At 35.5% G+C, this 15,831-nt stretch overlaps 2 protein-coding genes across 3 annotated transcripts in view; one reads left to right on the top strand and one right to left on the bottom strand.

Moving 5' to 3' along the window:
- LOC145525653 (olfactory receptor 51I2-like) overlaps nt 1–15,831 on the top strand; it is a 550,369-nt gene that overhangs the window by 212,892 nt on the left and 321,646 nt on the right. The window lies entirely within an intron of this gene.
- On the bottom strand, nt 4,805–7,489 carry LOC145525697 (olfactory receptor 52J3). The gene has a single exon (XM_081539220.1). It carries the CDS (start codon nt 6,798–6,800, stop codon nt 5,865–5,867), a length of 936 nt encoding a protein of 311 aa, XP_081395346.1. The 5' UTR covers nt 6,801–7,489; the 3' UTR covers nt 4,805–5,864.

The raw sequence follows: 15,831 nt of genomic DNA on the forward strand, positions 1-15,831 counted from the left end.
GATCATATGTCCTTCATTTGACCTCAGTACACATCCAAATAAAGAGAAAATTCATCCATGATGCTTCATTCTTCCACAGGAATAGAGACACACAATAGATATCAAGAAATAAAACTCTGTGTCCATTTTTTATATAGTACAAAGAGAGAAGTTTTATGTTAAGGTTATAGCTTCTTATACCTTTGGGAAAGATGAGATAATTCAGCTTGCTGTTATAATCATGCCCTGAGATTAAATTCTCTAAGATTACTGACAAAACCATCAGACTATGATTTAGAAAACGAGAAGTCTGAGATAATGTAAAACGGATAAGAATTTATATCAAGAAAATTATAAATACGGGGCAAAACACTATATTGTTATTTGTATGTAGCATAGAGATCAATGTTTGCCCCTCATTTTGCAGTCAAATTCTATGGATTTCTGTTTTCTAGATAAAATGGTACTTTATCTATATTCTAAATTCAAGCATAATAACCTAGCATAGAAGACTCCATTTTCAGCCTTAGTTCTCCCTGGCCTCCTTCACTGACCAGGTGTTTTAGGTTCATTGAATGCTTAGCTTCAGGGATTCCAATCTATGGGTCATTGGTCCCACTATCTTCTGTCCATGATTGCTTCCTTTTCACAATGATTCATATGTATATCACAGAGGCCATAGAGAAGTGGTAAAAATAGTCAACCCTGGAACTGACCTGACTCAGTTCAAATACTGGACTCCCCATGTACCAGCTATATCACCATGAGTAATTTACTAGTTATATCTCAGTTTTCTCAACTGTATAATTAGGGATGATGATAATACCAATTGCCTAGAGGTATTTTGAAGAGTAAATTAAGTAGTAGATATCAGGCATTTAGTATAATACCTGGCTTGTTTTTTTATTAATTAATTTATTTTTGGCTGCACTGGATCTTCCTTGCTGCACTGGCTTTTTCTAGTTGCAGCGAGCAGAGGCTGCTTTCTGATTGAAGCAAATGAGCTTAGTACTTGTGGGGCCTGGGCTTTGTTGCCCCGCAGCATGTAGAATCCTCCTGCACCAACTATTGAATCCAAGGCCCCTGCATTGGCAGACAGATTTCCAACCAATGAACCACCTGGGAAGTCTGATACCTGGCATATTTTAAGTGATTAATTAAAATAAGAGCTAGCTCACAACACCACCTTCATAAACTTGGACCTATATAAACTATACTGAGAAATCTCTTATGCAATGGAGTCTGTATTTTATCTGACAGTTAGCATTTATTTTAAACATTTTTTCATTAGTTTTGAATTGAATGTAGACATAATTATTATCCTCACTGGAATAAATTTATTTGAATGCAAGAATTATATTATATCTCTTTACATTTATGCAGACATTTCTGATAATACTTAAAAAAAACATCATCAGGCTTAAGATATAAAGCAGATGATACAAAGGCTGCAGATATAAAGCATGGAATTAAATATTTCTTTTGATTCTTATATTTCCAGTTATATCACGCAAACCTTAAAGTTGACTGTTTACAAAATTTAAAATTTCACACATAATATGAAGTGTAAATATACTCACTCAGTTGTGTCCAACTCTTTGCAACCCCATGAACTGTAGCCCGTCAAGCTCCTCTCTCCAAGGAATTCTCTGGGAAAGAATACTGGAGTGGGTTGTCATTTCCTTCTCCAGGGGATCTTCTTGACCCAGGGATCGAAACCAGATCTCCTTCATTGCAGGCAGATTCTTCACCATCTGAGCCACAGGGGAAGTCTATACATATATATATGTATATGTGTATGTATGTATTCAGTTCAGCTCAGTTCAGTCGCTCAGTCGTGTCCGACTCTTTACGACACCATGAATCGCAGCACACCAAGCCTCCCTGTCCATCACCAACTCCCAGGGTTTACCCAAACTCATGTCCATCGAGTTGGTGATGCCATCCAGCCATCTCATCCTCTGTCGTCCCCTTCTCCTCCTGCCCCCAATCATTCCCAGCATCAGGGTCTTTTCCAATGAGTCAACTCTTCGCATGAGGTGGCCAAAGTATTGGAGTTTCAGCTTCAACATCAGTCCTTCCAATGAACACCCAGGACTGATCTCCTTTAGGATGGACTGGTTGGATCTCCTTGCAGTCCAAGGGACTCTCAAGAGTCTTCTCCAACATCACAGTTCAAAAGCATCAATTCTTCAGCACTCAAATATATGTTCTAAAATAGTTTAATATGTGTATATTCAAACATAGCATTTTCTTGGAGATCATGGGCATGTAACTCATAAGTTCAGTCAGAATTACTTTTTGAACATAAGTTAAGAAATATTAGGGAAGTTCATACCCCTTTTTCTGCTAGTTGGGAATGAAGAAGCATCTATTTTGAGGAGTTGCTGGTTAGATGTTTTAGAATCATGACAAGAGCAGCCTTAGACACAAGTGAGTCACAGAATGTCAGCTCTGAAATACTTTAAAAAATGTATTGCCTGGTTATCAAAAAATATCAGAACAACTTCTTGGTGACAAGGAGCTCAGACCAATATTTTTATTGCACTTTGTTTTAAAGTGAGAGAAAATCTCCCTTAACGTTTAAGTAAGTTAAGTATGATTAGTGGGGGGGTTTGTTTGATTTTTTTTTTACTTATAATTCAAAATGACTTAAAGATACATACTTAAGTATTTTTTTTTTCCCCATGAGACCTTCCTATCTGAAGCCTTTATCACATTGTTTTAGTTAGGACTGATATTACTTAATGTGATATTAGGTAAGAGGTATTTTCAAAGTGTATTTTACTTTCTTGATGTCTTTAGTCTTTGAAACAGCCCTACAACATGGATACTATGTTTATTTCCATTATACATATGAAAAACTTGAGCTATAGAAAATTTTAGCAACAACAAAGAATTTGAACCCAAATGTCTGATTCCGAAATCTATATTATTATTATATATATATTATACTGCCTTCTGTCTCTGTATTTAGATCTTGAGCCTATTTCATGTTTCAACAAGCATGTTAAAGTTTACTGAAGTATATTATAAGGTATTCACGTATACCTTTGCATGTAACTACATACACACCTGAAACTACATATACGAGGGGTAGGAAGTGCTTCTTCGGAATGCCTACTAAGAACACACCTCATACCTAACTTTCATTTCAGTGTATGGATCTCTCTAACCATAAGAATAGTCTTGGTTTCTAATTTTCAGATATAGCTGCCAGGCTGAGGAGTTAATATCCACAAAATCAATTTGTTTGCATGGTTCTGCTTTAAGCTGCAATCTGACTCATGATGTGTGGTAGTGTCTCTTTTTCATGTTCTCACTTATTGAGTGCAGAAGATAATTCCAGGCTTACTCTAATACTACCTGAAGTCAAGCCACCTTGTTCTGTACTGCCACCACTTCTTCTTATTTAGAATAGGAACTCTGGAACTTGTGGCAAAGTATTATGGAAAAATGGCCACTTGATGCGAAGAGCTGACTCATTTGAAAAGACCCTGATGCTGGGAAAGATTGAGGGCAGGAGGAGAAGGGGATGACAGAGGATGAGATGGTTGGATGGCATCATCAACTCGATGGACATGGGTTTGGGGGGACTCCGGGAGTTGGTGATGGACAGGGAGGCCTGGCATGCTGTGGTTCATGGGATCGCAGAGTCGGACACGACTGAGTGACTGAACTGAACTGAATTGAATGAGAATTACTTATATAGTGATAACTAAAATTTCTCACTTGAAGAAATTGATGGAATGTCCGTATTAAGTGAAGTATTATTTTTTCAACCAGCCAAGCCTTCTGATTTTCACTCTGGTTTTACTACTGAGACCAAATGCTAGACTGAAGACAGTGCTGCTTTAAAGTCAGGAAAGGAGTTTCAGGGAGTCCAATGCACTATGCTAACCTGCTGGAATGACAATTCCTAAAGTCACACCATGGGAAAAACCAAAGAAGCCTAATATCTTTGTTTTGTTTAGAGTAGGGTAACTACAAACCAGTGTACTTAGAAAATGAACACTTAATTAACTAATCTTATGAAAGTTAAATCAGAAAGCATAAAAATGTAAAAAAGGAAAGTATTAAAAATGTGAAATTTTTAACAAGTGATCAAAAGCAAAGATCAAGGAAGCAGAATTATGTTATAATTGATTACAATCCTTCTACCCAGTAATTTTATATTAAATTATACAACCTGGACAAATGATCTAAAAATGTACCAAGAAGAAAATGAAAGCATGGGTAATATATTTCTAGTTAAAAAATAATATCAGTATCTATTCATAGAGGAATATGTAAATAAAATCAATGCTATTAAACAAAATACATAGTAAGGTTCCTAACTAAATTAACATGATCTAACTAAAATAGAGTGATTGGTTGTGAAGCGAAAAATTCATGTACTGTAATGTCAAAAACACACGATAAAATTTGCCTCTGGAAAAATAGGAGAGAATATCTATTGGAACAGTGTTAAAGATGATTTCAACTTTAATTTAACAAGCATTATCTTTGAGATTACTGCAGTGTTAAAATTCATTAATTCATGAGTTGTAGGAAAAATATATTTATTACATTTTTACTTTAATTTTTTTAAAGTCTGAAAAAGAAAATAATTTGTTAACAATAGAAAATAATGTGACAAGTTGGATGCTGCAGAACCCCATTGTTTGGTCTAAGGAAATCTTATTGTAGAATCAGTTGGACGTCCTTGGTCGTGAAGAAATTGACTAATCATCGATTGATTGGATAACTTGAATGTTGATCAGGAAGGCACTAGAAATAGATCATGGGTTTAAGATGAGAAGTCTTGGACTTGAGGGTGGAGTATTTTACGATGAAGTGTAGACTGAGAGAACAGGCAGTGAAGTGATAAAGACCAGCATGTATCATATAGATATAAATGCTATATGTAATTTAACTACAATACCACCCTTATATTATCAGTCTGAGTATAGAGAGAAGCTCACTGAAATGGCACTGATGGTATTAGTGAGAGTGTTGAAATTTTATGTTTGTTTTGGCTACCAATCCTCTGAATCTTACATATTTGGCAGACCTTTCCAATTCAGCTACAAATTTAGTAATGATTTTATTTTGAACTGGACAGAGCGTAGGCAATAGGCAGTGCTGGCCACGTGCAGTATGAGTCAGTCATCCCCTGGTGATCAACTCCCTCCTTCCGTAGTTTATAGGTTGCCAAAGCCTAAGAACTTGGCTTTTTAAAAAGGCACAAGAGAATGCAAGATCCATAGGAACAGACATTCTTTTTATTTTGGTTCATTTATCATCCTTAATGATAAGAATCACGGATTCAGTGGACATGAACTTGGGCAAACTCTGGGAGATGGTGAGGGACAAGGAGGCCTGGCATGCTGCAGTCTATAGAGTCGCAAAGAGTCAGACACAACTTGGCAACTGAACAACAACAATGATAAAAATGACTCAATACATACAATAAACACAAAATGCATGTAAATTAGGAGAATTTAAAAAAATGAATGCATGAATGAATGAGTGAGTGAATGGACACAGGCTACAGGGTCAAAGTCCCAGTACCACATTTCTTTAATTAAAGAGCTAAAAATATACCATATAATACATTCTTTGCCTAGAAGAGAAGTAGTTTCATGCTATCAAGAACAAAGTATGATGACATACAAATAGAGACCACAACAGCTTCCTTTCAAGACAGCCTATTAACCTTTGAACTGAAGCTCCAATAAAATTTCCACAAGTCCTGGAACTCATTAGTCAGCAGTCAGGAATAAATCAACTTGTGTTGCAAACTGGCAGCAATAGGTCAGGACCAGGAGATATTTGTTAAAGCAAGAATACATGTATCTTCCTTGAGAGATCAAAATCCTTAATAAAACAATGTGGTCAGTGTCTTATTTTTTAATAAAAGCACGGAGCACAGGCTCCCATATCTGTTTGGTCTTTACACCGTAAATGATGGGGTTGAGTGAGGGTGGGATAACCAAATAGAGGTTGGCAACAAGAATATGAACATAGCGAGGTATTTTGTGTCCAAATCGGTGGGTAAGGAAAGAGAAGACTGAGGGGATATAGAAAACACAGATTACCCCAATATGGGACCCACATGTGCTTAGGGCTTTTAGTCGTGCTTCTTGGGATGGGAGACAGAAGACAGCCCAGAGAATATAAACATAGGAGATGCCAATAAGGACTAGGTTTAGGACAAAGAAGGAAACAACAAAAAGTCCATAGATACCATTAATTCGGATATTTCCACAGGACAGTTTTGCAATTCCCATGTGTTCACAGTAGGAATGAGGTATTATATAAGCCTGGCAAAATGGTAGGCGATAGACGAGATAGATCATGGGAAATGTAAGCAGAACTGGACGAATTACAATGCACATGCTGATGCCCATGAGCACCCGGGATGTCAAAATGGCCGTGTAGTGGAGTGGAGCACAGATTGCCACATAACGATCAAAGGCCATGGCCAGTAAGACTTCAGCTTCCATGCCAGTAAAAGTATGGATCAGGAACATCTGGGCCACACAAGCTCCAAAATTAATCTCATGAGCATCAAACCAGAAGATACCCAGCATACGGGGTACTGAGGTTGTTGAAAGGGCCAAATCAATTGTTGAAAGAATGGCCAGGAAGTAGAACATGGGCTCCCGGAGGGTCTTCTCTGTCTTGATGACCAGCAGAATTGTGACATTGCCCAGTAAAGCCACAAGGTAAACAGAGCAGAAAGGCAGGGAGATCCAGCCATGGACCTCTTCCAGACCTGGGATTCCAATGAGGAAAAATGTGTTTGGGTGAAAAATGCTTCTATTGTGATAAAGCATCCTTCCAAGTCGCAGAGTAGAAGTTGTCACTCCTAGAAGGAGGAAGAAAAAAAGAAATTTCAGTAAAAACTGGTTATGAAAATGATTAGCTTAGTGTTTCAATATAATGTGAAATGAAAAATTTTGCTTTGGAAGATCTATTAATTCTTTTTCATGTTCTAAATCAAGCCATACTCGTTTGAATGGTCCAGTCTCAAAATATGTAATCCTTATAAACATTTAATCCTATTTTTTTTTTTTTATCATCTAAGGTTTATCATCAAGCCCTGGGCAGAATAGAAAACATAAACCATAGCATGAAGTATGGAATAATTTAATATTCTCTATATCTTTTTTAAATCCCATTCTGAAGAGGGACACATGAAAACCCAAGGATACATAGATGAGAATGCAGACATAACCCAAAAAGAGATAGGCAGATGAGAAAGTAGTCATAGGCATGAATGCACACAACACTTCCATAATTAGAAAAGGCAGAATTTCTCTAAAGATTTATCATTTTGACATACAGAAAATTCCAAGATCAAACATAGTTTTCTGTAAAATGACAGAAGCAAAATATCAGAGATATATATTATCATAAGAAAAAAAAAATACAGACATTCTGAGATACCTGCCCAAGAGCAGACTCAAGTGGACACACACCTCTGTACTTGAAAGATCCCTGAAAGAAATATAATAATAAAAAGATAATAATAAACTTCTGTAGATTTTCATTGATGTCTCTATTTTCTCAGTCATTTCATTTAATTGTGGTTCATTTTCGATTGTTATGAATATATTGGTTTCTAGTGGTATGTGACAAATTCTGCATTCACTGTTCACTCTACATCAGCTCCTCTGAGAAAACCTGATAATTTTATCACTGCTTCAGAACTGGCATGTACTCGATGCACTCCTTCTGCCTGGCTAAGACATTGGAAGTGTGGGTAGAGTGCAACCTAAAAGGCTTCATGGATCTGTGCACAAAAAGCCTGGAACAACAAAATCTAATAGGAGAGAGAATTGCTTTTCATTATTGTCTAAAAGAAATAGGAGCACTTTTGCAATGCCTTCAAAATGATGAAGAAGCAATCAGGAGAAACCCCATAAACTCAAATAATGAAGCTAAGAAACTTTCTCTGGGTTCCCAACTTGAGGCAGAGTGCTTCAAGTTCAGGATAAAGTAGCATAGACTCCTGTTTTCAACCTTAGTATAACTCCATATTTCCATGGGAAATATATCAGGTTGAATGAAGAAAATAAATGTATACATTCTGAAGCTGGTGTGTGTATTTGTGAGAAAGAGAAAAAAAGAGAAATGGAGAGATAGAGAACAGCTGTATTTTGCAATGCTCCTTTATGTGTGTTTTTTTGAAAACTGAAGCTTCCAGGTAATTGCCAGTGGCCCCTGTCAGGGTGCAGGTGAAGAGCAAGCCTTCTAGACATTGTGATGCCTACTTTGGGTTCATCTCTGGAAATAAATGCTCAATAACATGCCACTGTTCACCTCAGACTTTCATCCTGCTTCATAAATGCATCTAATTCAATCCCTATAACCTATTCCAGAAGCAGAAATTTTACTTTATCAACCAACTAAACAACATTCTTGTAAATATTTAAATGCCTTTGATCTTTAAGATATTTTTAAAGATACCCAATCTCTTTTTAAAAGTTGCAAGATTTCCCACCTGAAATGGATTACTGCATCAAGCATATAATATCGAAGTAATTCTCAGCCACCTTGGATGGATCATGCCTCTTTCATTTGAGTTCGGTACACACCTAAATAAAAAGAAAATTCAGTGTGATGCTTCATTTTTCCATAGAAAGAGAGACACATGATAAATATCAAACAGTAAAACTCTATATCTGTTTTTTCATACAGTCCAGAGAGAGAAGTTTTATATTAAGGTTGTAGCCGCTTATAGGTTTGGAAAAAATGAGTTAATTCAGCTTTCTCTTATAAATCGCCTTCTGAGATTAACTCCTCTGAGATTACTGACAAAACCTACAGACTATGATTTAGAAAAAGAGAAACCCAAGAGAAAGTAACATAGTTAGGTATTTATAGAAAGTTATGAATGTGGGGCGAAAACACAGATATTATCATTTGCATATGCCATAGAAGGAAGTATTCATGTTCCTCTAGGGAACATTCTGTAGTCAGATTCTATGGGTTGCTATTTTCCAGACAAAATGGCACTTAATTCACATTCTAAGTTCAAACATAAAAACCTAGCTCTGGATACTCCATTTGCAGCCTTAGCTCTCCCTGTCTCCCTTCACTGACCTAGTGTTTTAGGTTCTTTGAAAGCTTAGCTTTAGGGGTCTTTGGACCCACTATCCTCTGTCCATGATCGTTCCCCTTTTACAGTTGTTCATATATATGTCACAGAGGCCATAGAGATGAGTGGTCAAAACAGCCAACCCTGGGATTGATCTGACTCAGTTCAAATAGTGGACTCCCCATGTATGGCTATATCACTATGAGTGGTTTACTAATTATCTCTATGTCTCAGTTTTCCTCAACTCAAATTAGGGATGATAATTGGACCAAGAGCATAAGGCATTTTGAAGATAAATTAAGTAGTAGATATCAGGCACTCAGTATAATTCCTGGCATATTTTAAGTGATTAATTAAAATCAAATTTAGCTCACAACACCACTTTTGTAAACACTGGACCTATGTAAACTATTCTGAGAAATCCATAATGCCACCAGCCTGTAACATTTGGTGAAAGTTCTCATTTATTGTAATATTTTCTCATTAGTGCTGAGTCAAATGTACACATAGTTCTTATTCTGACTGGAATGTATTTGATTGCAAATCTTACATCTCTTTAGATTTAAGCAGATATCTTAGATAATACTTAAGAAAGAGCATGATCAGATAAAGCATAGACTACAAAGAATGAAGTTAAATGTTTCTTTTGACTCTTGTCTTTCCAGTTATATCACACAAATCTTAAATCTCTGGAAATATAACACTTCATACATCATATGAAGTGCAAACATATATGTGTATATGCATGTGCATACTTAAGTATATATATATATATATATATGTCTACAAATATGTATATTCTAAAACACTTTTATATACATATATTCAAATATGGCAATTTCTTGGAAATCATAGTCATGTAACCAGTAAATTTAGTAAGAGTTAATTTCAGAACAAAAGCCAGGAAACATTAGGTAAGGTCATACACCTTTTCTCAGAGGTCTTTATCTGATTGTTCCAGTTAGGGCTACCTTTACTTAATGTGTTACTGAGAAATAATAAGTAAAGATTTACTGAGCATGGCCCTGCCTATCAGAACAAGACCCAGTTTCTCCTACAGTCAGTCTCTCCCATCAGGAAGCTTCGATAAGCCTCTTATCCTTATCCTTCAGAGGGCAGATAGAGTGAAAACCACAGTCACAGAAAATGAATCAAACTGATCACATGGACCCCAGCCTTGTCTAACTCAATGAAACTATGATCCAAGCCACGTAGGGCCACCCAAGATGGATGGGCCATAGTGGAAAGTTCTAACAAAATGTGATCCACTGGAGAAGGGAATGGCAAACCACTTCAGTATTCTTGCTTTCAGAATCCCATGAACAGTATGAAAAGGCAAAAAGAAGGACACTGAAAGATGAACTCCCCAGGTTGGTGGTGCTCAATATACTACTGGAGAAGAGTGGAGAAATAACTCCAGAAAGAATGAAGAGATGGCGCCAAAGCAAAAACAACACCCAGGTGTAAATGTGACTGGTGGTGGGAGTAAAATTCAATGCTATGAATAACAATTGCATAGGAACCTGGAATGTTAGGTCCATGAATCAAGGTAAATTGGAAGTGGTCAGCAGGAGATGGCAAGAGTGAACGAACATCGACATTTTAGGTATCAGTGAACTAAAATTAAAACCATTCTGTGGTCATTCAATAGAGTATACATTACAAACTCATTTTTATCTAAAGTAAATTTAGTTGTGTCAAATAATTCCCATAATTTTCAAATCATTGATATATTTGTAAGTGTCATCACTGCAGAGATTACTGAGTTTATGTCTCATTTTCTCTTGAACTGGAATTTGTGACCACTTGTGTAATGTTGACAGGGAAACAAAACCCTGAAATGGCCAGTATCACAATTTAGGAGAATTTTAATTCTGTTAAAGAATCATTGCTCAAAAGGTAAATAGTCCATTAACATGATCTCTGAAAGGACTGTTTTAACCTAGATATATGACTTTGGGGGGCCTCTTCCTACTGCATATCAGATTTTATTTGATCTAATGCCAGAAAGGAGACAAAAAGTAAAAATCAAATTAGTAAGAATAGCTGTATACTTATCAGAGAGTGGATGCTTTTGGAGAGAACTTTTGAGAGTAGCTGAAGTATTGTAACATAACATCCTTGAAGTCATTGAATTTGTCTGCCATCAGCGAAGCTCTTCTCCCTTTATGTTAGAGCTTGTCTCTTTTTTCTCCCCTCACCACCTGCTCAAGAGGCACTGTCCTCTCTGGGGAATGCAGCCAGACTGGCTCTGTTCTGAGAATAAGAATAAATTTGTGCAGATGCAATTAATCCACAGATAGAGTCAATATCAAGAAAATGAAGTAAGTATTGACATAGAGTTAGGGATGGTTTTGGTTAAAAGAGAAGTGTTTGATAATGAAACATGAAAAATATGTGGCAATCCTATGCTAAATCTGACACTTCTGTTGAATATTTGGTATATTACTCCTCTGTCTTGGGCAGAGTGAAAGCAAAGGTGCTATGAATTAACCAAGTGCATTCAAAGAAATGATGTAGGTAAACACTTTATGGGGCTTAGCTGGTAGCTCAGCTGGTGAAGAATCTGCCTGTAATGCAAGAGACCCAGTTTGATCCCTGGGTCAGGAACCTCACGTGGAGGGATAGGTTACCCACTCCAGTAGTCAGGGCTTCCCTGGTAGCTCAGACAGTAAAGAATCCACCCGCAATGCGGGAGACCTGGGTTCCGTCCCTGGGTTGGGAAGATCCCCTGGAGTAGATCATGGCAACCGACTCCAGTATTCTAGGCTGGAGAATCCCCATGGACAGAGGAGCCTGGCCAGGATACAGTTCATAAAGAGCCGAGGTCACAAAAAGTTGGACATGTCTAAGCACAGCACAGCAAAAATACTTTATGACATATATTTTTAGCCTGGACTTTATTGCTTTGTACGTAATAGAAAACGTACTGTGCTTTATCATCCTATCATGCATAGAGATGGCTGACATTTTGGGCATTTCAATTACTAGAATATAATGTTGGTTACTGAGGAATTTCTAGACCACTTTGTGTTAGGCAAATAAAAGCTGAGTTTAGGAGACAGAATAGGGAGTTTTGGAAGATTGTGTGTGTATATACATATGTATGAAGAGCGTTCTTAAACGGCATCCAGACTTTGCTCCATGATCAGACGTTGGGAATCTAAATATATTTGATAAATATTCTAATTGCCAATCAATATTAATTCATTTCTGGTAGAAGTTGTTAAACAGTTTGTTATAAGCAATGTTAAACTTTTTGTTTAACTTGTAATTGTCTATATCATTGTAAATACATATCAACCTAATAGGATAGAAATATTTTTGTTTGCCAAAAGAAATGTTCCCTCCAGCCTCTCAGTATGTTCATTGGATCATTAGACACAATTTTTAGGTTGTGGGAAATACATAGTGTGGAGTATCTAATGTAAATATATCATTTTATGACAGGATTCATCATGGTGGAAATATCACTGGACTGCTTTTATGTTTTTCAGATATATTTATATACAAAACTTAGAGAAATCTTCACATTTGGTAAAACAGCATAGGTTAGAAAAGTTTTCATTTGCCAGTGGCATTTGACTTTTAATGAAAATAGTGGATTATTGTTTTAAAGTACTTATTTATAGTTGTATAGACAATATGTAAGTTTTTATGGGTGATGTTAGTGATAGTATATCAGACCTGAGTTCATTAAATAGTTGGCTGATCGAAGGAATGTTTTTATATTATGTATATATAATAGCATTATTATATGTTTTTAGGCATATGAGCTATAATTTATGCATGTTTTATAAAATATTAACTATGGCAGAGAGTGAAAATTTTGCCTAATTTTCAGACTATCTGAGAAAATAATTGGGCAGTTAAGGGATGTTTTTAGGTGGTGGTTAATAAAATAGAATATGTAGTCCTTTGCTCTAAACATTTAGCCCATGATTTGCAGGGATGTTTTTACATACATATCTATGTGTACATATAAGCACATATGAATACATGCACATATATGTATATAAAACTAGTGATACTAAAAGTCATAGAACGGAAATATTTTGGGGGCCAGTCATCATTTGGCTTTAGTCTTAGTTTCTTTGGTTTGTTTGAGGGCAGATGATGTAGGAAGCTTTAGTTTATGAACTTTATTTATTGCTGGAGAATATTGTGAGGCTGCTAGATATGTGGTAGACAAATGTTAGTTTTATAAAATGACATCTACATAGGATTTGCCTGGTAGGCATGTATTTTGTGTAACTTCCCTGGTGGCTCAGATGGTAAAGCGTCTGCCTAAAATGTGGGAGACCTGGGTTCAATGCCTGAGTCGGGAAGATCTCCTGGAGAAGGAAATGGCAACCCACTCCAATATTCTTGCCTCGAAAATCCCATGGACAGAGAAGCCTGGTGGACTACAGTCCATGGGGTCGCAAAGAGTTGGACACGACTGAGCGACTTCACTTTCACTTCACTTTACTGCTGAAGCCTGAATTCATCCTTCTGGATACCCTTGGATATCACTAACTTACCAACTTAGTCTCCATTTTCTCCTTTTTCAAATTTGCCTCTTCCTAGGGACTTATTATAATAAAATTTTATGTTTAATAATTCACAAGTCCCAAATCTGGTGCTCTAATCTATTCTGCCTCACGCTTTGTACATAGTTATAGCCAACATTTATTGAGTTCCATCTACCAAGATTCACTCAGTACTAGATGATGATTTTGAATCTTTTAATATTTTCAATAATGGTATATACGATTATTGGTTTCTGACCTTACTGTTATTATTCTTTTCATGTTGTTTAGTCACTAAGTCATGTCTGACTCTTTTTCAACCCCATGGCCTGTAGCCTGCCAGGCTCCTCTGTCCATGGGACTCTGGACTTAATTTTTTCTTCTTAACTGTAGTCCTGAAGTGGAAGTTATAGATTTAGATTTTCACTTATTCTTCTTTCCTAATACATAAATTTATCTTAAAATTGGAGCAGCATTGTTTTAGATGTTAACCATCCATTTGGTATGTCATATCTTCATTATCATTTGGGGTATGGAAGCTCAGAAATATTGACTTATCTCTAATATGTATTAATTTCATCAAAATCTTCAAGTCTATGTGGCAAAATATTAATAATTCATTCATAATACATTGTTGTTGTTCACTGGCTAACTTGTGTCTGACTCTTCCCGACCCCATGAACTGCATTAAGTTAGAAATCTAGTTGTAAAAAGTTTTTAATAATATTCATAAAAAACTTAGCAACACTAATCAAGAATAATGAAGGGAATACAAAATTTATTTTAAATGAAAACAAGTAATTTCACATAGATCCTTCTGACAATATAAAAGATAAGTGAATATAATGACTATAGTAAACGATCTTTTTTTTTAACAGTAGATAACTTCAATGAAATGGACAGATTCTTTGAAAAAACACTAGTTTCCAGAACTTAAACGAGAAAGGGAAAAGTTGGATAGCTCTTTATCTGTTAACAAAATTTAATTCATAATTTTAAAAAAGGAACCCTAAAATAAAACTAAATTCTAATTCAAGAGGTCACATTTGTGACTTATATTAAGCATTCAACAGCAACAACAAGAAAATAATGCCAATATTACACATACTTTGTTAGAGAATAAAACACTTCTGCACTAGTTTCTTATGTGATAGTTAACAAGATAATTATGAGACATAGTAACCAATAGTTAATATCTTGTGAACATGCATACAAACATATGAAATATATCAGGTAGACTACAATGATATATAAAAAGGATAATACATCATGACCAAGTGGCATTTATCCTAAGAATACACAGTTTTCACACTGACATGGAGAGAAATGCTACATAATCACCTCAATAGATAAAAGCCTAGTCATTTTATCACAAAACCTCTGAGTAAACTAGAAATAGAAGATACTACCTTGAGTTGATAGACACATAAAAATGATATAGCTGATATTACAGCAATGAAAAAAATGTTGGAGATATAGAAACAAAAAATAAAAGTATAAAAATTTGAAATAATAAAGTAAAAATACCTTTATTCAAAAATTATATGATTGTTTATGTAGAAATTTATAAACACTAAGTATAAATTAATATATAAACAGATGCCAGACAGAAGTTCAGAATACAAAAACAGGATTTCCTCCTACTTGAAAAAAACAATCTATAAAGATTTTAAATATCATTCATATAAAGTACACACTGCTATATTTAAAATGGATAACCAACAAAGACCTATTGTATAGCACATGGAACACTGCTCAGTGTTATGCCTGGATGGATACATGTATATGTATGATTGAGTTTCTTCACTGTTCACCTGAAATTACCACAACATTGTTAATGGGCTATACCTCAGTACAAAATAAAAAGTTTTTGAAAAAAATGTTTAATTAAGAACATCAAATATGTAAGAATAAATAAAATAAAATACTTTCAAGATATCCACTCTGAATCTTCAAAACACTGCAGAAAATTCCAAGTAGACCTAAATAAGTAAATAGACCATGTTCCTTGATTATAAAACTCTATATTGTTAACAGTTTTTTCCAAAGTAGCATATTGATTCAGCACAATCATAGTCTAGTAGGTTTTATTGTGGAAATTGACAAGTAGATTGTACACTTTATGTGGAAATGCAAAAAGCCTAGAATAAGCAAGACAAGAAGAACATTATATGAACTACACCATTAGATCTCATGACTAATCCTAAAGCAGCATTTATTCAGCAGAGCAGTATGAACACAATGTTGGAAGAG

The sequence above is a fragment of the Giraffa tippelskirchi genome, chromosome 11, assembly GCF_054371585.1.
Source record: "Giraffa tippelskirchi isolate mGirTip1 chromosome 11, T2T-mGirTip1v1.2.pri, whole genome shotgun sequence".
Lineage (NCBI taxonomy): Eukaryota > Metazoa > Chordata > Mammalia > Artiodactyla > Giraffidae > Giraffa > Giraffa tippelskirchi.

Coding starts and splice junctions, on each gene's coding strand:
- LOC145525697 (XM_081539220.1), bottom strand. CDS start 6,800: ATGCTTTATCACAATAGAAGCATTTTTCACCCAAACACATTTTTCCTC.